The sequence below is a fragment of the Platichthys flesus genome, chromosome 21 (assembly GCF_949316205.1).
Source record: "Platichthys flesus chromosome 21, fPlaFle2.1, whole genome shotgun sequence".
Lineage (NCBI taxonomy): Eukaryota > Metazoa > Chordata > Actinopteri > Pleuronectiformes > Pleuronectidae > Platichthys > Platichthys flesus.
The window spans coordinates 11,370,036-11,395,250 of record NC_084965.1 but is presented as its reverse complement, the minus strand read 5'-3'; the positions used below and the strand labels follow the sequence as shown (position 1 = coordinate 11,395,250).

At 44.1% G+C, this 25,215-nt stretch overlaps 1 protein-coding gene across 2 annotated transcripts in view; it reads left to right on the top strand.

Moving 5' to 3' along the window:
• The window catches only part of sema5a (sema domain, seven thrombospondin repeats (type 1 and type 1-like), transmembrane domain (TM) and short cytoplasmic domain, (semaphorin) 5A), a 122,598-nt gene that overhangs the window by 28,892 nt on the left and 68,491 nt on the right, over window positions 1-25,215 (top strand). For both annotated transcript variants that reach the window (XR_009912012.1, XM_062379912.1), the window contains exons 2-4: window positions 4,380-4,592; window positions 15,275-15,374; window positions 18,733-18,778. Coding sequence is in view for 1 of the 2 variants with exons in the window: in XM_062379912.1 (XP_062235896.1) it covers window positions 4,445-4,592; window positions 15,275-15,374; window positions 18,733-18,778 (294 nt within the window). In the remaining variant the exon portion in view is untranslated. The remainder of the gene's footprint in view (window positions 1-4,379; window positions 4,593-15,274; window positions 15,375-18,732; window positions 18,779-25,215) is intronic.

Here is a 25,215-nt window from a genome sequence, read left to right as displayed (position 1 = left end):
ACCTCGGATGAAACCCGGATTGAGTTTAAAATAGCCAGAAACTGTGTGGGCAATAAAGCAAAGTTCTAATGATGGTCTGTAAATGTGTTTCCTTACTTTTTTTATTGCCTCCGCCGAAAAGGTTATGTTTTCATTGCTGGTTCTCTGTATTTTAGCAGCATTTCACAAAAACTACTGAACCAATTGTCTTGAAACTTGCCGGATACTTTCGGACGTGGATTTAATTAACTAGGCGATTCCAGGAGATTCTTTTTTCACTGTCTTTAATATTGTGATATCAGGGGCTTTTCAATGTTTTGGGGATTTCTTTCATGCAGGTTTTATTATATAAGATTTGTATGATAAATTGTACAGAGGTTGCAGAAATGTTCTTTGTACATTGTATCTGATCTCAATACATCTAGGGTATATGCAATATGGGGGTGAAGTCCAGCTTGGGTGGAGGTCTGTGCTGTAAGTGCCCTTCTAGGTTTGAAAGAGCCAAACATTGCATATCAGTATAGAAACATACTCTGTTTGGTTAGATCGAGTACTAACCTTTCTTACAGTTGTTATGAATACAAGTACACAAGCAGAACCCAATTAAAACCCAAAACAACATCAATAGAACATCAAAGTGTCACACTATCTCGGCTTGCATGATGTTTTATACATTATTATCTGCTCGGTACATGCATTTCTAATGACAACATCGTTTACCCCATGCTACGTTTTTGTGTTGCTCGGGTTCCCTCTGCTCCGTGCCCTGAATGTACTCTGCTGTTATCCATCACCTGGTCCCAAGGTGATTTCAGTGTGTGTGTGTGTGCTGTAAATGCTCAGGCGCTGCACGAGCGCTCTTGTGTGTCCATATTTGTAGAAGTGTGAGAGAGATGGAGAAAGGAGTAGGAGTGGGAGCAGCAGGAGCAGCAGCAGGAGGAGGGGGAGGTGGAGGTGGTGGTGGTGGAGGAGGCTTGTGCTGATGCCCTGGAGATGATTTAGGGTTTAGACCACCGAACAGCTCAGAAAGCTCTTCCAGTTCTCTCCCACAGGACCTGTCAGTGCGTGGCTTGTTGTGAGTTAAATAGAGAATAGGATCCACCAGAGATCACTTCAGGGGAATGAAAAAACAGCTCAAATGGTTTGGTTTTAAATCAACTCCTGGCTGACTCTTACTTAAATAAAAAGGCATGATGCAAATGACGTGTGGTGTAAATCAGGTTATCCAAGGGCCTTAAGGTGACATGTGCATTTTCTTATTTATGGCTAATAAATATTTACAGTATGTCAGAGTTTAGAGGTCTCCTGTGTGTCACTGCGTGATGGCAGGTTTTCATTAGGGTTCATCTTCATGCTAATGCAGCAATGGAAGCATGTGGAGCTTCATTCAAACCAGATGTTGGAAGTATAAAGCAAACACAATGAGGGCTTATATGCAATTCGACTCTGACATTAAAAATGCAAAATGCTATTTTTGCTGTCACTGCTGAATAGAATTATGAATTAAATTGAAATTCAAATAAAAGTCCCAATGAACATAATTTAATTCCCTCTGAATCAAACCTGCTATTTTACATATTTTGTTTAATAATTCTTTGGTTAAATTCAAGAGACTTGGTTGAGGAATGGTTTTTTTAGTGGGTCCCTTTATGTATAATGCACAGACTGAATATAAAGATGGACGACATTATGGCTCCCAAAAAGTGAAGCCGAAGCATTTTAATCGTCACCTGATGGCCGGCTGCAGTACCGGTCATGTCCTGCCTCGTTCATGTTAGCAGACAGAACCTGGTGCTACAAACTAAAAAGTCAAATTACAATTACACATCAAATATTTTCTTTTCAAAGATGGATTCTCTCATTTTATGTAGTTCTTATCACACTGTCTTTTCCTAATAGGTTTGTTTTTTAGTAGTTATTTTATAAATGAGTTGAAATGTCGTGATTGACAGCTGAGACTGACTCGCGATTGGTTGAGCATATGTATCAGCGGGACGCCCCTACCAGCTCCACCCCCTGATCACAACTGCACAGACAAAATGTGCAAGATGGCGGCATTCGCGTCCAAACTGTTTTGGCTTTAGTTATGGGTAGTGGGAGAACGTGGTAGATGTGTTGTACATCTTTATATACATCGATTTAGGATGCACAAACCATTTTCACGCTATTCCTTGACATCCAGTTGGTGGTGGTGATGTGCAAAAAAAACAAGAAAGCCAAGAAAGGCAAAGGAGAAGAAGACAACAATCTAGCACACATGTGTTGGACTTCAAGGAACCACACAAGGCATTTAGGTAACAAAAGTTATGTTTGTTTACAAAAAACTACACAGGGCACCTTTAACATTATATTCAAACACAATTAAAAGACTTTTAAAATCTCATACACTCCCCACAAGACTACAGAACACAAATTAAGCCACATGATAGCTTGCACTAGCAGTAGATATTATACATGTACAACATGGTGGAACACCCACATGTGTTTGCACGTGCGCGGAGACGTGTACATGCCGACAGGAGGTCGTGTCCATGGAGCGGAGGGAGCAAGGTCAACAAACCCTCTGACCTCGGCTCCGGCTCCTGTCATAGTCCGTGTGTGTCGGAGTGTGTGAATACCCGCGGCCCTTTTAAATTACAAACACGACTGCAAAAACAGCAATAATCTCATTTCCCGTGTCGAGTTCACCTCTGTGCCCAGCAGATTATGAAATATATTTCGCTTGCTGAATGCAGAAATTAAAGTTTATAAGACTCAATGAAAAATGACAAGAGGAACGTTCCAGCTAAAAGACGACCCGCTGAAAACCAATCGCTCACCGTCAGCTCCAACAGGTAAAATGGCTCTCCGGTGGTGGAGGAGGAAAAGAAAAAGAATAGGTAGGAGCTGTCAAGGAAAGTGGCAGACAAAGAAAAGTGACATGTAAGATGACAGAGCGACTAAAGTGGTTACGCGAAAGAGTACAGAGGCAGACGAGTGAATCATCCAGACGTACAGGGAGAGGAACAGAGAGAGGCAAGTGGCTGTGGCTGTCACTTGCTTTCCCCCCCGCCGTGGATGACAGGTGTTTTACATTACTCCGTGGGTTCAAGGCAAACCGCATATGCCCGCTGCAGCGTGCAGTGATACATTGGACTTTAAATGAATTCCATAAATGCCCCAAGGTCACATAGCCTATTCATCCACTTTAAGGCAGAGTAAACTTTCCATTCTAGGTGTGTTATGTTACCCCAGAGCCATCCTAAGCTTTCTGAGGACGATTCATACCTCAGAGAGTAGCCGAGACGAGGTCTGTCTGCAGAGAGCCAATGTTCACCACCACCGCTCTGTTTGGCTTCTCTCTTCTTTTTCTTCTTTTTTTATATGCCAAAAAATAGTTTTGCTTATTCACCACTTTATCAGATCTGTCATGGACGGGGGATTGTTCTGTTCCTCCTGTACGAAACCCATTCCCCCCCCCCCCCCCCCCCCCAAACCCCTCCCGAGTTAGTGGACAACAAATGAAAAGCCCATTTCCACTCCGCAGTCTCGGCTACAGAATACATTTTCAAATATGACACATTTTAGCAAAGCCAAAGTGCCATTACTCGCCCTTTTATAGCTAAGATATTCACTCATAATGTGGGATGCATTCGGGGAGGCTTATTCTTCTGTTGTGCTCGGCGTGAATCATTCCTTGTAACCGAATGACATGAATGATTAAAAAGCAATGCTGTAGATGGTCCAGACCACTTATCAATGCATCCCCCCACACATAAAAGAAAGAAATTATAAACAATTGAGTCGCGCAAACGGCTTTGTTTTTCTTGCAGCAAATGGCTTTCCCAGGACGAATGAGTATGCTGTAAGTGTTATAGTATAATATCCAGCAATTTGAGGATACGGGTGTGGGAATACAAACAAATCAGATCTGCAGCAGCCATAGGGTTTAATTGACCCACGAGGAGGCGAAACAGTCTCTGGAATAATGGAAAACACACAAAGGCACACAGCGCACATGTAAAAATGGCTGCCTTTCATCATTAAGTACAAGATAGCTCTTCTGCAGTGGGAACAAAGACACGCACAAAAGGATGCAATGTGAGATATGAGTCACCGCACTCGCAGAGACACACTCATTAGGTGTTGGGAGTTCATGCAGAGCCACTTGTGATTCATGCAGCATGTGTCAGGGGTGAGAGAGGTGAGGTCTCCGGGTGCCTGTGAGGAGCACGAGCTGCTCCCAACGACAACTCCCAACACCCCCCATCACCAGCTCTTCTTTTCACCTTCCCCCCCGTTATACTTTGAGATTGTGGTGATACAGAGGGGCGATATAGAGTTTAATGCTTTTCAGCGCTTGAGACATCAGCCTTTGTTCAAATCCCAACCTGACTCTGTTTCTCTTCCCGTCTCTCCAGGTGTGTCTTTCCAATGGTCTTGGCCCCCTGAGGCCTGAGGAAAAGTGAGCCAAGCTCAGGCCCCCATGGGACGCCCTTTTACCCAGCATGCACTGCTCTTGCTGCAGTGCATGCTGGTCTTGCGGCCTGCAAGCGTGGCCTGTCGGAGAGGGCCAGTGCTGCTGCCGGAGTCACCCTGTCACAAGATGGAGCACCCACTCGTCCCACACTCAGGTAAACACACACTGACACACAAACACACACACACACAAACACCGGGGTGAGACTATCGCTGCGGCTCATTAAGTTTTTATTTCCCTCCTTGGTTTTGTGAACTTCCCAGTATTCTGTACCCAGTAATTTATATCCTTTCCTTCTCCATCCATTTCTCCCTCCCTTCAGTCTTTCACCCCAACCTTTACCTCCATCATCCTCTACCTCCACTTTACACCACGTTAGATTTGCAGACCACATGTTGAAGCTTTCTGCACCTTTTCATCGGGACGTTTTTACTGTTGCTAGGAGACATAAACGCACAGGGAGACATTGCCAATCCTCTTTTCGAAGCAAATTTACGACCGAAGGTAAAAGAACAGAAGACATTGACTTTTTTATCGGGCAGCTAGTTAACAGAGCCCGATTGTTAAGGTAATTTCCTCAAGCAACGGCGACAAAACAAGAAAGCGCCACTGCACGTTCTCGAAAAAAAATGATTATTATCATTGGCCTATTTTGTTGAAAGTACCCAAAGTAATCTGGAGTAAAATAGTCAACCTCTGGAATTGTCGTAACAACATCAAATCCACATGGGAATTAGTATAAACACTTACCAAAATAATTTAGGTTAAAAGAACCTGAAAAGAATGAGCCTGAAACTTTGATTAGATTATTGAAAGACAAGAATTCACAGTTTAATTCAAAATAAGTTGATTTAATGTGAATTGACAGTCGGTTAATCTCAGACAATTATTGTCTAATCATAGCTTTGTTAACTCCCGAGCAGTGTTTCCCGCTGTCTATTGAAATAGTACAATTGAGTAATACTTTACAATTGACACGGTTTTAAGGGTATTTTAGTTTTTATTGGCCTTTCCAAATCACCAGCAATAATGTCAGGGATAGATTCAACAATGTTACTATATTCAAGTAAGCTGCTAAGGTTAGCAAGTCTAGCTCACTAGCTTGATGCACTATAGTATAGTATGGTAGTAGGGATACTTTGTAGTATCATAATAAACACAAACTTATTTTTCCTTCAGTCTTTCAGCACGATAACATGTATGTTGTCAAAAAGTCCATATTTAAGTGCCCCTGCATGTAATTCTCTTTTTCAAACGTCATTAGCACAGTTGGTTTGCCAACTACAACTATTTCTGGAAGACGGCATAGTTTCAGTCCTGTAGTCGAGTAGAAATGAAAACCCTGCTTATGTCTACCTCTGCATGAAATCAAAGTCGAATAAAAAAGTGATAATTTAGACAGACATATATATACAAGAGTTTCTTGCTTTTACTGGTTTCTGCTTTATCATCAGACCACTTAAATTCATATTCAGTTTTTAGGCTGTGAAAGAAAACTTTCTCCTTCTTTACTTTAATTTTGCCTTTTTCCCTTCTCTGTTGTTCTTAAATGAAGATGTGCATAGCAGGCTGTGCAATTACCTTTGTTGTGTACTTTAACTACAAGGCTCTGCAGTTTTTAGATACAGTTCATTGTCTTGACACTCTTTCTTACATTGTTCACTAAATGTATGAAAAGCTGTGAAATGGGATTTAAGGGAATTATCAGTCGTGATCTTTGCAGTTCTCCGTTCTCTCTACACAATAGCAGAATGTCAACGTGCTGTTTTTATAGTCCGGCAGACTCCCAGTCAGATAATCACATCGTATCTGTTGTGGATTATGTTTACTGAAGGACCAAGGTCACGGCGTGTACTAAGATCCATGCAGGTACAAACTCCTCTCCAACACCCGGCACAGGCTCTCACTCCGTCCTTCTTCCCCAGTCCTTGTCACTTCATTCTCAGCTGAGGTGGCCGTCCTCCCTCTGTGCCAGTTGAGTGCAGGGATGATGACTAACTGCCCGGCTAACGCGATACGTTCTCGCCCTGTGCTTTCTGCGTGCGGAGGAACCACACACCAGCCGGCGGGTCATCCGTGGTCAATGCGTTTGTGTTCTCTAATGTACCACGATGGCCCATTAAGCTCCGGTGGCTTAATGCTTGGGCTGAATTATGGGCGCATTGATAAAGGGGGGTCGACGTTTCGGTAAGCAATCAGACATGGTTCACTAACACAGAGGCAACTGCACAGGGAAAAGGACGAGAGAGGAACTGGCTGTCTGCGGATCAGTGTCTTTAGGGCTGAGTGATCAGCAGCGATGAAACAATGGTTTCTTCCTGCGGCGAGGTGGATTAGAGGCTCTGCAGCTTCAATGGAGACATATTGTAGTCGTACTGTGTTAAGTACGTTATTAAGTAGCACATTGGGAGAGTCTTCATTAAGGTCCTCCTCCTCCGGAAGCCTGAAGCTCGAGGACACGTTCAGAATTGAGCTGAGCATTTACATTGTAATTTACATCTCCTATCGCTGCTATACCAACACTTGACAGAGTAGTTCATTTCCTGGAGTACAGGCTTTCAAAGTCTGACACTGCAAATAAGCTGGAAGCAATTTCCTCTTATGTACCATAGCTGGATTACTTTACACTGTGGAAAAATGATATACATGTTGATTCTCTGGAAGGGTCTTAGCAGATCCTAATGAGGTTTAAGAACATTAATTCAACATCTGAGATAATGACTGTCTGTGTTTTCTGTAATTCCACCTTGCAGTATCTTTACCTTATCACCCACCCTTTTTCAGAGCAATGTGTTTCTGTCCGTCATGTTTCTTAATAAAGTGTTGTTCCCTTGCTAATGTTAGAAATGGGAAGCTGTGGATCAGCGTGTTATCAGCTTTCGTGTAGCTTTCCCACGGGAATTCGAAATAAGTGTGATTATTCGTCATTTGGTTCTCTCCCATCATGTCAGGGGGAGACGATCTGTTCTCCACATCCCCAGATCACGCTGACATGCAACTTTTGAGTCTCGACTCACGGTGGCTGGCACCTGGATGAAATTTCACGGTGCACCTCGCAGTGAATTACAGCCAGTCGCGCCTTCAGCGTTTGACTTCACTTTTCGTGCTCTTTGGGGAGTGTTGGATTACGTGTTAAACCAGATGGAGTCTATGCAAACCGTAAAAAGGTGGAATTATTTTTCCTAAAATTAAACTGCACTGATCCAGAAACAGGTATGCGTGTGGGTTTCATTGGCCTGTTAACGGTGTTGATCCCTAAAAGTTCATCCAAAGTTTTCTTACGAGCTTGTTAACTACGCGCACATCAGTTTTGTTGCCGTGGTCGTAAGAGTTCCAAAGCACCGCAGACTTTGCAAGACTAGATGCTTTCTTGCTGTCGTGTGGGGACAGGAAGTTTCACAAGTTTCATCATTGCACTTTGTTTACCCAGTTACCCTAATCTGCCAGAATCAGCACCTTTGCAGAGCAGCTGCTGAATCCCCTAGTCTCCCAAAGAGCTTTTCACTCCCGATAACTTCTCTTTCATGGCCTGATGATAGTCTTTGTGCACTTCAAACGCATCTCATTGTTCCGAGCTGTACAGTACACATAGCTTTTAAAGACTGCCAAATTATAGGCCTTTGCTTTTTTTTCGCAATAAACACAGAAGAAGTGTTAGTCATAAATGGAACATACAGTCGCATACACATCCGCACAAACCGTGTGTAAGGGGAGAGAAACCTCTCGTTAGACCTATTTTCAATCTCCTTTGTGAGTCATTGTGCGCCATGTAATGTTGTGTAATCCCTGGTCGTTGAGAATGTGAACGTGTCATCTTCAGCCAAGCTGGGAGAACTACAAACACATTCGATTTCCCCTTGTGGATCACAACAACACAACAGTCCCGCTCCACTCAGGGTAAACCTCGGACATACACACACATACATTTAGAGCTGTACGGCCAGTGTTCAGTTGTACAGCTGTTTAACGGTGTAGTTTTGCATTTTGTTATCAGAAACTATGATAGAAGTGTGTCTGTTCATTAAAGCTGTTTTCAGAAATGAAGTACGGACTTTTTTCCATAGGGGCTGTATATGAGAACGCAAATGTCTGAGTCCGGGTGAGCCCACGTGAAAATACAGCAGGGCAAGGACGTGTGGATGTAATGTGAGGGACGCTAAACTGAAAAAAGAGAATACCGATATCTCAGGAGGAAAAAGAGGAGCCAACTTGGGAAGACGATATTCGAGAGCTTTTGGCGATATGATTCACCGCTTGTCTCAATGTGGTTTAAACAAAAACATGTGATTGCCGCAGCTTAAATTATACCTCATGTCCTGCCTCCTGCGTGCCTTCCTCTGACACCACGCCTTGCCTGAACATTACTATATTTATTATAAATTGTATTTTCCTGTTGTTGTGAAAGTGTCTGACCACGACGACCTCCTGCTGCATTCTTTATATGTGAAAGACAAACTACAGAATATGTCAGGACCTCATTTTCTAGACCTTTTCTGGAGTTCATGTCTGAAAACTGCTTGAAGCTGAAACTACAGCCAGCAGCTGCTTAGCTTAGCATAAAGTACAGAGAGACAGCAACCCTTGCTCTGTTCAAAGACAGTCTAGACAGCCCTATATTCAAGTATAAGGCTGGAGCTGACAGTAGGGTAATTGGAAGCAAAAGGGTGATATTCGGCTTCACCTTTAATTGGTAGCGCTCGCCGCTGAATCTGAACCGACTCCAATGAGATTCCTAGACTCACTGGAACAGCTCACAGCCTCAGCTGGGCCGGTAAAAATAAAGTGAAACAATGCAGAACCCAAAGAGAGGTCGTGACTCGTCGTGAGAAGCCAAGGTCAAGGGTTTACCGAGAGTGTTCCTTTTCTCTCTATGTGATTGTGGCCTGACTGTGGAAGGGCGTGTCCCGCGACGGTCTGACCCCGCGAGGGAACGGTGGTTTTCTGACTTGGCACAACACTTGGCTGACAGAACTGCTACTGTGGTGCAAGGATGCTGTAGTCCAAGGGCTGCTTTTCTGCTTTCTATGGTGGTTTCAGAAATGTGGGGTTTCAGAAAGAAAGTTCAGCAGCCGTGCTCCAAATGTTTACCCAAAAGGTGCGCCCTGAAAACAGCCTCAGCAGAGCTCTAATGTAAATATGTTTCATTCAAATGATAATTCTTTGAGGGGCGTTGAGAGATTTAATCCCCATTTCTTAAAGATATGTTATAACAAGTCTTATAATCAAGCTCTTGCAATGTTATTGTTGCTCAAGGCGGGAATCTACTTTATTGATAAAGCATTGTATTTTAGTTTTCCCATGTGAAGGCTTGAAGGCTTTTAAAGAGTATAAACTAAAGTGTAAACAATGGCTTCACAGGCCAAGCCGAGGGCCGTGTCTCCGAGGAGCAGAACCGGCAGCCTTGTTTTACAACCACGGACCGAACTCTGCTTTTTATCGTCCCTGAGCGGCCAACAAATCGTTAAGAGAGAGGAAGGGGGGGCGAAACAGGAAAATAAACAAATGGCCTCACAGCATTCATAAACACAACAAGCTACAAACCAGGATCCTCCAATCGGTCATCTGGGCATGATTGCTTTAGATTTAAAACCATCATAGGTCTTTAAAGTTGAAAAAATTCCCCAACGTTAATTTTAGCTCTACTCACGTTCAAGGTCAGCAGTATCCGAGCCGTGGTTTTACTTCAAAAGCCGGCACGGGTCTGCTCATATTTTTGGACTTGTAGAAAGCCCCACAGGCAAAATCTCCCAAATACACATTAGATTAAATATTTTTCTACCGCACTTTTCTATCGCAGGGGTTTTGTTTTGCATGATTCACTTGTTTCCCTCAGGCCACAGCACAGCCACACTAATTTGGCTTTTAGGACTTTCAGCTCTGAAATGTGCTCCCTGTCTTTTACTGCAAATAACACAATGGAGAGAAACCGCAGAGCGCAGAGCCACGTGTGAAGGTCCTCGCCGACCTTTCCTCGCTCTTACGATTTTCACCAAAAATCGGCAGGTGTTTGTTTTTTCTGCTCTCACCAACTTCCCCAATTAGTTGGCATTCTTCTCCTTCCCATTTCCATGGGGCAACGTTTAGCGTCGAGTTACTCCCCATTCATCAAAGTGCCTACTGCCACCCTCTATTTACACCACTGAGGGAAAGAAAAAAAAAACATTCGCGTTTCAGAATTGGTTCCACATGTGGCCGTGGCTGCCGGCGCGTCAATGCTAAAGAGCTGTAACTCTGAGCGCTGGCAGACTTGAAGACTGGTGTGGCCTCTGATGCCGGGTGTAAATATTTATACATCCCTGTCATTTTGTCTTTGTGTCAACTTCGACGTGTCAGAGCGGGGGAATAACAAATAGGACGTGAGTGATGGACTGGTCTATTTTGAGGAGGAGGAGGAAGACAGGGGTTAAGAGGATAAGATGGGGGCCGAGCAGAAGGAGGGGGCGAGGGATGTGCGTTTCTGTGTGTGAGCATGTGTGTGTGTGTGTGTTAGTGTGTGTGATTACGCCTTCGTATAAACGGCAGCCGTCTCCTGTAAAAACATGACTGGTGCTGATGTGATTACATTATCACATGCTTTTAAAGTGCAGCTGACATGAAGCTATGTAAGAGCAGCGCTGAACTCGAGGAAGCGGGATAATGAATAGGACTGTGGAGGGGGGGGGGTTAGAGGATATTTATTAGCTGAGGGCTGCCCTACTGTTTCCTTTTCTTCTAGGTTAACAATAAGGGTGATTTGCTGGCTCTATATGGGATCATAAACCCCCTGAGGGTGCCCCCTAAAATTATTACCACCCGTCTGAAGACAAATAAATAGATCAGAGATCAAATCACTGTGATTAGTGTCTGTGGCGGAGCCGAGCCGGTGTCCCGCAGCGTTGTTTTTGAAAGTCTTCTCAAGTGTGTCACAGTTTTGCATCATCAAACCACGATCTGCTTATACCCCCGCCAGTTTGACTTTTGGAAGCTCCGTATATATTTCACCGCGGAGCCTTGGGAGGGCCCATCCACGCCGGATATGAATGTTTATGAATAGTCCCTTGGCCTCGTCACAAAGAGCCATCAATCCCTTGAGTGCGGTTCGATTAAAACCTTTTGCCCCCTTTTTGCACGCCCCAACAAGTATCCTCTCTAGCTGTCTCAGACACACAAACACTCCATAACTACGTTAGCGAGCCTCCCCCGGTGAGTCGGGGAGATTTATGGGGAGAAGTTCGTCATGCGGCGTCTTCCCCCCCGAGGGGTGCCACAGCTCCATTAGTATGCCAGAGATCCGCTCGATGGCATAAAAAAAAAAAAACAATTCCATGGGTGCCGAAGGGTTGGCATATTCAAAGATTTTCGAAAAAATGAAACTTTGGGGTGAAGTCGGATCGTGATCTCCCATATATTTATTTGACGACTACTAATGGAAATGAATCGACGGCTCAAAACCAGACGCAGGACGCTCTCTTGTGTTCAACACTGGCGACTTGAGAGGGAACGACTGTCTCCCAGCAGATGACGTTGTTTTGTGAGGGGAGACAGAGTTCGGTCCCTCTACCTGAGCTGCAGGACGTTCTTCGGAAGCTCCCGTTTTTCTCGCTCTGTTTGTCTGTCTCCTTCTTTTGGGGGGGAAATTGCTCCGAAATCCCGTGTTTGTCGCAGGGACCCGGAGCACGCGCTTGTGATGCAGTCATGGGAGAGAACACGCTTTCATTTGAAATGCCGTCTGACAGGTGTGCGCAGATGTAGATAATGTGTTTTGAGGAGTGTATTCAAGCCGTCCTCTCTCTCTCTCTCTCTCTCTGATCGGCCCTGTTGCAAGGCTTCCCGGTAATTTGAAAAAAGTCCCTTTGAAATGTTTTCGTCTGGAATTATCTAACAGATGTAGTGATGAGTGATTTTAAAAACACTTTAGCAACCGTCCCTAATAGCTTCAGACTTGCAGGAGATCTGTAAAGTTACTTTAAAAAAGAGAAAAAAATCCAAATTAATCGCTATCTGCAGAAAATGTCCCAAATATGGAGACGTTTTTCGTCAAGTGAAATCCGATCTGTGTGTACAGCACTGACGGGAAAAGTTACTAAGACAGTGGATCAGGCATGTGACGAGCGATGGAGAGCACACGTCACCGAAATGACTGATTGACCACCCGTAACTGACCTATCAGGTGACCAGATGAAAGACAGGCCGTCCTCATCGCTCAGCAACCACCCCGGGCCTGAGATTCGATTGGACAGGGGTTAATGGGTTGGGCGCCATGAGAACAGGCATGTTGTGGATAAGATGTCAGTGACTGTCTGGGATTATCTCTGGCTTTCTCTGTCTCTTGCTCTTTATGTGTGGAGGTGTAGGTGTATGTTCGGCAAAGTGGGGGAGACGTTTGGAATCTCATCAGTCTTCACGGTTCACACAGGGTGTACGTTTCATCCTTGAAACCACTCACTCAACAGTACAGTTTTTAATGGAATTTTAAAATCAAAGAGGTTCCCACTGAGTCATATCACAGGAAAACTGAATTTCACCCTTTTCTCCCTCTTGCGTCTCGGCTCTGGACATGCGGTTTTAAGACATGTAGCCAGAGGAGCACTAATGTCTGAGCACTCTGATCCATGTCAAATGATTTTTTGAACGAGTGACCTTATCAACCGAGGACAGCTCTTAACCTCATTTTTTTTTTTATTCCTTATTCATTCTCCTCTTCATTTCCTCCAGTATAGGAGAGCGCTGGTAAGAATTTAGAGTTTGACCTGAGCAATTTTGTGAATGCGTTGTGATAGAGAGGAAAAAGAAAATCTGAACTTTGGCATTATCCAACAATGATAAATGTGCAGTCTACACAAAGAAATATAATAATCTAGATTTATGGCCTATGGCAAAAGGAAATGACAGTTTCTTCACCTTTGAGATCAGATCAAGTTTCAGTAATAGAAAATATGGCGACACTGGCGAGCTAGTTCTGGCCGGCAACGCGAGCTGCGCCAATCATGTTACATACATCATGTGACATACATCATGTGACATACCTCACTCTCCACAACCATTTATAATACACACCCACCTTATCAGGTGGTCTATTTACCCAGAGAGACATTTCCCATCAACCCCTCCTGCTCGCACGGCTGCTGCAGTATTACCACCAGTTGCTTCAGCCCCTCCACCACCCCAACATCCACCTGTAGGCTCCAACGGGGGGTTTCAAGTATTTGCTCATCACTCCCATTATTAAGATTAAGATTAATATTTGTTTATTTATACCAAACACATGCACAGACATGCACAACACACTCAAGCAATGGTAGGTCAATTTATCCTCTGCATTTAACCCATCTGGTGCAGGACACACAGAGCAGCCATGTACAGCGCCCGGGGAGCAGATGTTGGGGGAGTAAGGTGCCTTGCTCAGGGGCACTAGACAGGGTAGGGAGACACTTGGATTTTTGGACAGAACAATCCAGGTTCGTCTTTTGTTGTCTCTCCGTGGAGTCGAACCAGAGACGAACCAGAGACCTTTTCTGCCCATAGTCCAAGTTTCTACCACTAGACCACCGCCTCCATTATTCCTGTGTAATCATATAGGGGAGTGATTAAATTGGAGCCTAGACGCCAAACACTAAATCTGTTGTAATAAATATATTACATGATCAAACGTGAGTTGTCTGACTGAACAAGATATCATATCATGTTATGGTGACGGACACATGTAGGAAACAATCTGGACACGTGTGATCACATGTAATCCCGTTTATTGGACATGGAAACATCCAGGCTTTACACATTTTTCTCACATTTTAACTTGTGAAATTAACTTGGTCTGCACACAATGTTCTTGTTACTTAAACAGTTGATATTAGATCATGAGTTTCTGCAGTCGCGATGCAGAGAAATGCTCGTGTGAGGGCTGTATTCAAATCATATTAATAGATAATTGTTACTGATGCATTTATATGCAGCAGCTTCACGTTTTTGCCATTTGTCGTGGAGCCCATTTCAAATGCTTTGCATACTGTTAGGTAGTTTAAACTTTTAACTATGCATCACATTTTATTATGTTTTAGGTATTTATAATATTTAATATGTAAATCTTAATCTGCAATGCACCACAGCTATAAAAAATGCGGTCCAATTTCCCACCTCTGAAATATAGATGAGAATTATTAAGTAGTGTAAAATAGAAATGCAATTATTCTCAACTTAAACTTAACCACTTGAGTAAATGACCCGAGTTGCATTCCGCCACTGTTGGCCCCGGCGTTTCCTCGGCACGTTATCGAGCAGGAGGCGTCTGAAGTGGGATTTGTTCAGTCTGAAGGAGGCTGAACTGAAGCCTCGCTGATCTGAAATGATGTCAAGCTGTGATAACTCACTGACGACGGCAGGTACACAGCCGTCCCACGCAGCTAATTATTTTTAAGTAGCCTCCACCTCTGCAGAGTGTTGCTGCAGGTCGGTGTGTGGTGTGGCAACAGCCAGTCGCACATGTCAGCAGCGATTAGCACTAATGACCTGTAACCACTGAGCAAAGTCTCATTCACAGTCTGCGGCACGTCTGCTGCTTCTTGCCTCATTAATTTGAGCATTTTATGCCGCACACGTATTTCAGCCAGTCTGAGTGAACTCTCACCAGTTGTAAACAAAGCCTTAAACTAATGCACCTGCAGTTGAAGAAGTGAAGGTCTTGATAACAGCAGCAGTGGAGCGAGTTGTCATTCTGGCCTTTTTAAAAATCCCTTCTCTCTTCAAGTGTCTTGTGTAAAGTCCACAGCAGCTCATTCATCACCGCAGCTGTCTCCTGCAATAAACACACTCCGCTCCGATTGGCTCACCGTTGTTTTTCTCCTGTCGTGTCATTGGCAGAGATGGAGCCGTGGATCTTCAGGTTCAAGGCGGAGGGCACGGTGGATTACTCTCAGCTGACCTTTGACCCCGGCCAGAACGAACTGATCGTCGGCGCCAGGTAAGACACATCCTCAGGTTTCTTTCTTCTCTCAAGCTGATTCTCACCTACTGCAAAATAGGTCTGTTTGGTTTGAGGGTCGACGCATGAGTGGAGCGTGCAGGAGACTGGATGTGACGCAAAAACTAAAGTCACAGTGTTTTGCTGACATCAAACCTTAAATGTGTCTGACAGCTTTGGTCAACAGAAGCTTTCGAATCTCATCGCCTCACTGGTTTGACATTTTTGTAGCCATTTTTATGTAAATGTTCCATCCTCTTCCCTGTCAGATGTTTGTATTCTTAGTTTCACAGCCAGTCGGACATTGAAATGTCATCAACACGCTTGGTGGAAATCCTCTGGATAATCAATTGTTCTGTTCACACATGGACTCATTTGGAAATTACACACACACTTTGTGTGAGGGAGCTTTCAGGGTAGAATCTGTTCCAACTGATTTGGACATTTGCATTCCCGCATAAAGCTCCTGGGAATAATGTCTAGATACACAACTTCATTCGTCTCTCCTGCCTCCTTCTTTTGTTGTCTTGTCATTCATTGTCCTTTTTTCCCCAATGTTTGCTGGTGCATTGCATGAGCAATGATCAGTTTCTCTATAGATGTCAAAAGTCAGACAACAATGGCTTCGGAGATTGTTTCGTTGTACATAGTTTTTTTCAAACCCAGCCAAGTGTGTGTTTTTTTGTGTGTGTTTGTTTTTGTGTGTGTGTATGTGTGCTTGTGTGTGAGAGGAACAGGAGTATATGCATTCACGCTGGCTGATTCCAGATGAAGTGTGCTGTGCACTTCTCTTAATGGCTTTAGTTGTCAATAGAGAGCAACTCACTACAACAGGCACAGGAGATAACAGCAGGAAGGAGGGCAGCGAAATAAACAGAAAACAAGTGAGCCCAGGGAATTCACTAATGTACTGCAGATACTTAGATGGTAAGGTCTAATCAGAGGGAATGGGTGTTTGTGTGTGTGAACAGATTAAAAGCAAAGGTTGAAAAGGTGAGTAAATTCCCTTTGGAGTCAATTGCACAATCTATAATATAATATAATATAATAGTATATAATATAATATAATATAATATAATATAATATAATATAATATAATATAATTTAATATAATGTAATTTAATATGATTCACAATGTTTTTGTGTCCTTGCTTATTTTTAGCTACAGCTCAGTCAGTCCTATCAACACCTGATATCTGCAGCACTCAAAAGATCAAACAAGAGATTCGGTTGAATTGTTTGTGCCGGCGCGGCGTCTCCTGAGTCCAACTGGGAAAGATGATGTGGCTGGATGGATGGCTGCAGGCCCAGTTCGAAGGATGAGTGATAATGGAAGGAATGAGGGATCGATTCAAATATCAATACTGTAAAACAGGAGGCCGCGGCTGTGCTGAGATCTGGCTGATAGCCACTCTTCAGGAGATTTATGGATCTCGGCAGTGTTTGCATGCATGTGTTTGTGTGTGTCTGTGTGTGTGTGATGAAGAGTTTAACTTCAAAATGAGATATCTGCTTGATGAAAAAAAAAGTGCCTGCTCTTTAAAAATGATAGATTTTTAAACATCTTTCAGGTAAATCTCACAAAAGTTATTATTATTTAAGAGTTTTGTGCAAGGACCCAAATTCGTAAGCTGTGATTTGCTCATAGAGCAAACTTACCAAAAATGGATAATACAGAAATCTCAAAGGTAAAATGAAGAATAAATAACACCTCTAATTGTCAGGATTCATCAGGTTTCATGTGTTCTCCCTTTTTGGTCCATAATGGTTTTACCAGACATCCTCCGACATTAAGCTGCAGCATATTGCTCTTGCGAGGGCTTTCATTAGATATTTCTTGACGAGTTGAAAATAAATATGGAGGTGTTTTGTTTGTGCCTTGCAAATTGGAAACGCTTCAGGCCAGACACTTATTAGAGTGAGGTCTCACCACCAGGCTCTAATGTTTCTCTCAGCCTCTCCCACTCTCACTGTTCCTCGTACACAGGAAACCAGGAGGTATGAGGATAAATCATTTTATTGACGCGTTTGCTTTATCACGTCTATTTCACCTTCTAATTATGGTCTGGAGAAACTCAGAGGTCCTTCATTTGCTATGGTTGCTGAATCCAGCTGTTCACGCCCTGACTTAACTCTTTCCACTTCTCAGGTCACCAATGGAAATGTTCGTTTTAACTGCTAAGTGGGAAAACTTTAGAAGCTGAAGATTTCACAGTTTTAAATTGGAAAGATACCGTTTTTTTCTAAAAAGAGCACTACTGCATATGTGGAAAACATTGTATAAAGAATTCTTTGGCTCCATATGATGCTGCGGAAAACTGCTGACTTTACTTGTTTACATTTGCTGCAGCTGAAGTCGACAAGTTTGAAAATCAAAGAAATCTTGGATTGTCAAGTTAATTCTTAGAGATCTTTGTAGTCTGCTTAAAGCAATGGCAGCTCAAGGCTACATTAACCGTTAAAACCCTGACTGAACTGGTGGTGGTTGAGTTCCATTGTGGATAATGTAGGTGCCATCTTTCAACATGGATGATGAAAAGACTGGGACTTCAGACCAGGTGTTTGCTGGCCTAAAGTTCAAGTTCTTTCCACTGCCTCAAGAAAGCAATGTGCCAACGATTACTGAACCACAACTAATTTTTAAGTCCCTCTCCAGTGGCTTAGCTTATTAAACCTCCTAAAACTCCTCATAGTTCCTCCTCAAGAAATTCTAAAGGTTTGACATGAAAAACAAAATCCCCTCAACGGCTTAAATGTAAATCTTCACCTTCTCTGAATATGCTAGTAGGGTCCCTGCTCCCCTGCTCCACATCTCCCCACCCTCACAGCTCACCTGCTGTCAGTGGGCCTTTTCCAGCTGCTTAGCTCCACCCACAGGCTGACAGGATTGGTTTCTTTGATTTGTGACATCACAAACTGCAGTGTTCAGGTTGAAATACTCAGTCATGTTGTTGACTGCTTGTTTTGCTGAAAATACGTCTTTTATCATATAAAAGGCTCTTGGGGGACATATTAACCTGATTTTCACTGGAGGGGTCTTTAAGATTAACACACTCAAATGCATAGCATTTCAACACCATGTGCGCTGGATGGAGAAATGATAGCTAAATAGACACTTGTTCCATGTTAGGCGCCACTTTCACATCTTAATAGGGTTATTTAAGCTTCATTTTTTCAGTTGGAGATCCTTTTGTACTGCTGGTTTTATGGCTACAGGCACAGGGAAGATGAAATAGCTATAAAGAGAAACACAGATAAATACCGTACAGTTGACGGAGTATGCTTCAACACCCCCACTTTTCTTAGTTTGTTTGCAGGAAATGTCTCCATCAGCTAACATGTTTCCTTCTTTTCACAGAAATCACCTGTTCAGGCTCAATCTGGAAGACCTGACACTGATCCAGGTGAGTGTTTCCTCCGCCTGTCTCTCTGATTCTCCATCAGTCTGACTCACACACGTTTTCTGGGTGAATATGTACTCGCCCTGTCTGCCGAGACACACGGGCGTCCACACCGCTGCCTGTCTCCGGTAAACACAGCTCTATAGAGTTGTAGCACGGTGCTGCCAGCTCCCACAACTTAAAGCTGTTACAGTAAAATGGTTTAGCATTTCACGTGTCACAACAGCTTCCCATCCGGTGGAGTGACGGCGGGTTTGGTCGACTGCACCGTGGGTTGACGCAGAGAAAGTGTTGATGTGAAGTCGAGTCAGTGTTAATACCCTTGGTGTTTAAATCCAGTTTGAGACTCTATGAAATGCCCTGCAGCTTCACTCCGTTCTTGCTTTACCACAGGGTGTTGGCACATTGTGTATTTTCTTTAATATGATGCCTATATATTTGATATAAATTCCTCTGCTCTTCTCAAGGTGGAAAGGACAACAACAATTCGCACAGAGGGAAAACAATGTTTGGAAATGCTAAATATAAATTTTGCAGGGAACTGACTTCTGCCTGTGGTGACACGTTTTAAAATTTGCACAAAAATACCAGCAAACTCAAGGTGGCAATTATTCTACTTTCCGTCTTTCATCTCTCTCTCTCTCTCTCTCAAATGGTGTCATTGTATTTTTTTTTTCTGCAGCTTCTCATATTTCTTCTTTTTTTTCCCACATCCCCCCAAAGAGCTGAGCATTGTGCTACCCTCTGAGTTACCGTACGAACACAGACGCACTAAGAGGTTTCACTTCTAGGTGGTAGCAGCGAGGCTTCTTCCATGGCTAGGAAACTCTTGGTCGAGGCCATTTACACCCTGGAAAACCAGGGGAGAGGATAAGGAGGGAGTGAAAGAGAAACTCTGTGAGTGAGGATGAGTGGAAGGAACAAACGTGGAGAATAAAGGGAATCGGTGTTGATATAAATCCGCCTGGAAAGCATAAATGAGAAAAACGGTCCAACTTAATAAGCAGCAAGGCAGAGTTTGTTGGATAGAAGGGAGCAGGGGCGGGGATGGGGGGGGGGGGGGGGGGGGGCGGCACACTCAAAGGATTCAAGGAGCAGTGGAACAGCTCACACACTGAGGGAAGAAAGCAGAGGAACCCCCTCCCACTGAGCGAGATGAGGACGCATGCCGAGCACGTCTTTTGTGGACCGCTCAGTGCACACACATGCTTTTTAAAGATGCTCTTTGCCATCCACTCAACCAATCATCCCCCTTTCTTTTACCTCGTCCTGCGCTCGGCTGGCGCTGCATAATCAGCGAGGAGATTCAAACAACCCGATCAAGATGTCTTCTCTTGAGAGTACCGGACCTGGTAATCCCTTGCCAAGGCCCAGGGCCAATTTCAGATTACCTGTGCGCTAGTCCCTGCTTTGCATTTGACTGGAACCAAGCTATAGGGTCAAGGGGAAGGTGTAGTTCAACTGCTGAAGTGTGAGGAGCACTTGAGTGTTTTTTCTATTCACCCCCCCCTCTGGAATCTCTTTCTCTCCTTGCTTCTTTTTCACTCTAGCATGGAATAGGGGAGATTTAATTGCACGGAGATCCGCTTGCCTCTGTGGCTGGGTTTACATATATTTGTCAGTGTTATTGTTGTTGGACATGAAAGACTTGCGGCGGGAGCCAGAGCAAACAAAGAAAGTCTGAGCTCAAACTGTCTCAGTCGTCCAGCGCATTTCATTTTGGTTGCACAGATGTTCAAAAGGAGTTGCATGAGGTTCTTCTTTCTCTGTTTCTGCAGAAGGGGGGAGAAAGGAAAAAGCTAAAAAGCTACACCCACGTTTGTCTTTGTGATTTCACCCCATCCCCATGCATCAGCCCTGTCGGATAATGCTCGATGGCAGTGATTTGTTCTCGCATGGCTGGCAGCGCTAAGAGGGAGGCTGTGTATGGTTTGACGGAGCACAAGGCTTCGAGGCAGTGGAATACAAACAGCCTGTAATACACTAAGGAGGTGGTTGTAATTACCATATGATTGATGATGGGCTGACCTCATCTGGAATGGACATGCATGAAACATTTGTTTAAAAAAAAAAACGAGGACATGATCTTCTGCCGCGTAAAAGTAAAGTGATTCCACCCACTTATTTTCAAGAATTCGGCGAGGCAGAAGGTGTATTCTGAATACCTGGAAGTCTTGCTGTTGTATTATGAGAGTAGTGACACTTAGGGTGGTAGCTGAACACCGCTGGTCTATTTCGCACATCGAGTTAAGACTCCACGATCGATTCAGTCTGAGCCCCGGCAACCATAATCTCCTCAGTAAATGCCCTCCCTGCTAGGAGGTAATAATACAAAGAAGAGAGGAACCAAAGAACATCTGGAGTCTGAGATAAAGAGGACCTTTGTTAAAAGAGTTGATGTTGAGAACTTGTATTTCTTTCATTGTCTGTGTGCCAACCCTTTGGTCACTTAGGAGAATTACGAAAGGTTTGTCTGAGGAAGGGTTTACCCAACATGGCGACATTTTCGGGATCATCTATCCAATAATTCCAGGAGACCTCCCTCAGTCTGTCTGTCTGTCTGTATGTGGAACACATAGCTCGAAAACGATACATCTCATCGATAAACCTTTTGAGGGTGGTGGTGGGAGCAGGAGCCGATCTAAGCTCACATTGTTGGAGAAGCGGGTACATCCTGGACAGGCCGCCAGCGTTTCAAGAAGCTGACTTCAAACACTCACCTATGGACAATTGAGATTCTCCAATTAGTCCCAGTCAAACCAGGATTCAATCCGTGAACCTTCTTGATGTTAGGAAACAGTGCTAACCACCGTGCTGCCCAGTCCAAGGAAGTGCTGTATTGAATTAGGTGTGCGATATGGACATTCAATATGGGTAATATTCATACACTTTGAATAAACAGGCGAGCAACGCTGTGTAGCAGCAGCAGCGGCTGGGACTTATCGAAGTGCAGGACAACGCCGCACTGCACTGTTAGAGTGCAAGCAGAAAATCCTCCATATTACATGAACTAGTTTGCACGTACTCAGAGCGAATAGTAATTTGGGGTTGAAGTGGGGAGAGTCAGACCTTGAAACATGACTCATTCATCCCAATAGCCCTGATTGGAGTTAATATCCGGTACTTAAAGTTTTATTTCCGCGGTGTCTCAACAGCCTGAAGAGGCCCTCCTCTACCTGTCCACCTTTTACCCTTGTCCTCTCTGATCTGGACACTGTTGAGAGGGAAAGGTGGGAGCTTTTCTCCTTGCTCCACTTTCAAATTTTGTGCAGCTCAACTAAAAAACAGAAAACAAGGGCTTAACTCTGCTGCATTTACAGCTAATGAGACATTCAGTGCAACCACAGGCAAAAGATCAGCTGTAAAAACACAGAGGAAAAATATCCTTCCTCCATCTACAGGTGAATCCCACTTCATATCCCCCATCTGCTCAGTATTGTCCTTCTGCCCCCTCCGTCCCTCATTCAGCTCCCTGCCCTCCGCTGATGCCAACCTTGGGCAGGAGACTCAAGGCTGGCATCGCCATTATGCACCGTCCATGGCCGGCTGCGAACAGGGGGACAAACACTGATGAATTGGGACCTACTGCATTTGCATTGTGCTTCATTTCCCATTGTGTAGCCGGGGCTGATGAATGGCCACGCCTGCTCCATGAACCTCTCAGCGTTTCCTTCAACCGGTGTGCCTCTCGAAAAATTGTCCTTTCATGATGCTGAATACTGTGATCCCCCTCCGTCCTTTCACTGTAGCACCATCATTATCCTTTTCTCACCTAGTCTAATAAAAGACGGCACTTTTATGCTGATCATGAACGTGTTTAATTTGCAAGTACAAGTTAGGCAAAGAAATGAAAATAAATAAAACTACAACATCCCTTTAAGAATCCGATATTAGCCTGCTGTTACCGCGCTAAATCGAAACAGGATGCAGACTATAAGGCCGAGCTTCAACAGAAACAGTGTGGCCCGGCGCTAGTCAATAAGCGCTGGGATGAGGAGGATCAGCGCCATTGTTCACCATTCAATACAGCACCAGAGGAGAAAATAGTGGATATTCACTCCAGCCTCTCTCTCTATCTCTCTCTCTTTCTCTCTTCCTCCACTGTCACATGAAAACACTATCCATAACAGCTCCCCTTGGCAGCAGACACCGTGTTGAGTTGTATATTGTGCCTCCGTGTTTCCCCCCCCCTCCGTTCTTCGCTGTCCCCTCGTATTGTCATGTCGTAAAGAAGGACAGGAGACTCCAAAGAAAACAAACGTCCCTCTGCTGTGTCACCTGTTGTATTTCGCCGGCCCTGTCTCTTGCAATTACACCTCGTCAGGCAGACAATTAGCCCTGCTAATCAGTCCCTAACAGAAGCTATCCTCCATAGCTCTGGCAGCTTCGCTAATTCAATTACTGGAATCCACTAACTTGGCCATTTAAATGCATGGAATAAAAAGCATCAATGGGGTTGTAGATACAGATAGCAGCTCGTTCTGTGATATCATTGAGTTTGATGGCCTCTTTAAGCGAGTGGGCGGCGATATTAAGCAATAGGAATCATAGCAGGGGGTGGCATCAACGCTGACTGATCATTTCATGGGGTGGCGATGATGTGTGGCGACTCAGACCTGCACGCGTACTCCGACACGACGTCAAGACAGATCTTAATGCGTTAAATCTTTCGACAGCTTACATCAGCAGACATCAGTCTACATTGTAAATATTGCACCAGTACATCAAGAGCTAATATCAACTATTCATAAAACAGATTAGATTTCCCCGGCTGGATTTGTCCGGCTCCCGCTCTCAACGCCGACCGTCCTCTTGTAATGAGACACGGAGCCAGTCGTCTCACGAAGCTCGACAGCTGTCAGCAGCGGGTGTGTTCTCTGGACCCTCTTTATGCAAAATATATTAATGTATTCGATATCATGTCTGGAAACAGCGCTGTTTTGGAATTCAGCTCCTCACTCCACCCTCCGTCTCACTGACTCTGCCCACACTGTCTCCCTCGCTGTGGCTGACTCCTAAGTTGGACTCTGTTTTCTCTTTGTGGTTCTTTCTGCCTGTTTGTCTCTAATTCCCCCCCCCCCCCCTTTTCTGTCTTTTCGCCTTCTGCCTCGCCACCGGCTCCCCTGGTATCTCTCCTTCACCCACCTCCCGGTGACAATAGTCTCTCAGTGTGAGGGTTTGAGGAGAGGCTCGAGCACAATGGTTCATCTCTGAGGATTGTGCCCTTTACATGGCACTGAGAGACAGAGAGAGAGAGAGACGCATAACAAATCTCGGCATTTTTTATTCTCCTCTTCAGCGTCCCTGAAGCAACAAATGTCTGCTATCGACTGTGAATTCCCTCTGCCTCTTTTTGAATTTCTGCACCTCAATCACGCCTTATCCTCCATCACTCAAAGGTAGTCTAGCGTGGCAAAAACAAGATGATCAATTGGACATTCCACCAAACAACACCCCAGGTTAACCAGCAGGATTTGAAAGAGCCTTTCTATTCATTCCCCACCCTGTCACAGCAGAATAATAGATTCTCGGATTCTACCTTGACCTACTGGACTTGCCGCGGCTGTATGCTCATTTATTATCGTCATTTTGAAAATTCGTATTTTTTAGTTTTACCAACAAATATTTGGCTTTTCATGTGTCTAATCCTCCAACCACCTATTTCAGGCACAAATTACCGTCCGCCCTCACCCCCGCCCCGCCTCCCCACGTCTCTCTAGTAGATCCTCAAATAAATGTTCTCATCTGTTCCATCATTTATTAGGCAGCGATTTTTACTGCGCACTTTATTAAGTCTGGCAGTCACGGAAAATGATTTTTATAGACATGAAATGATCTGACATGAGAACAGGCTCCCGAACATTGTAGTGCTGGCTCATTCAGACATTCATAGTTTTATTAAACTGATTTTTATAGTTTTCTTGTGCAGGAAACATCACATTTACTGGACAAACTTATCAAAGAGATCTTAATAAGGCCAACAGGATGCACATCAAATATTTATCTCTGCTGGTTCTGCCACGTTAAATGTCAATAAGTCACAGTTTAGAGTTCAACCTTGCAAGTGACCCTTGAACAGATGTGAAGGGAAAATGGCTCTTGTGCCAGATCTTAGTATTTCTTTGGTGACTATAATGTTTTCCTAACTTGATTCTAATTCCAATCCTCTGAAAACAGACGGTGGGTCGTCCTGAACTGGTATTAGGAGATTGTCGATATGAATAAAAGAAATACCATAATAGTTTGAGCGTTAAGAATTTTTTTATATGGGGCCTATTCAAGACTCACACCACCTCACCTCGCTCCCTGAATGTGATCCCCCTCTCTCATCTTCTTCTTCGCTGCTTCCCCAAGTCTCGGAGAAAGGCTTTTGTAACGCTGAGTGCTAAGAATGATTATTTAACGAGATCTTTTTTTTTTAAATTTCAGTTCTTGGCAGA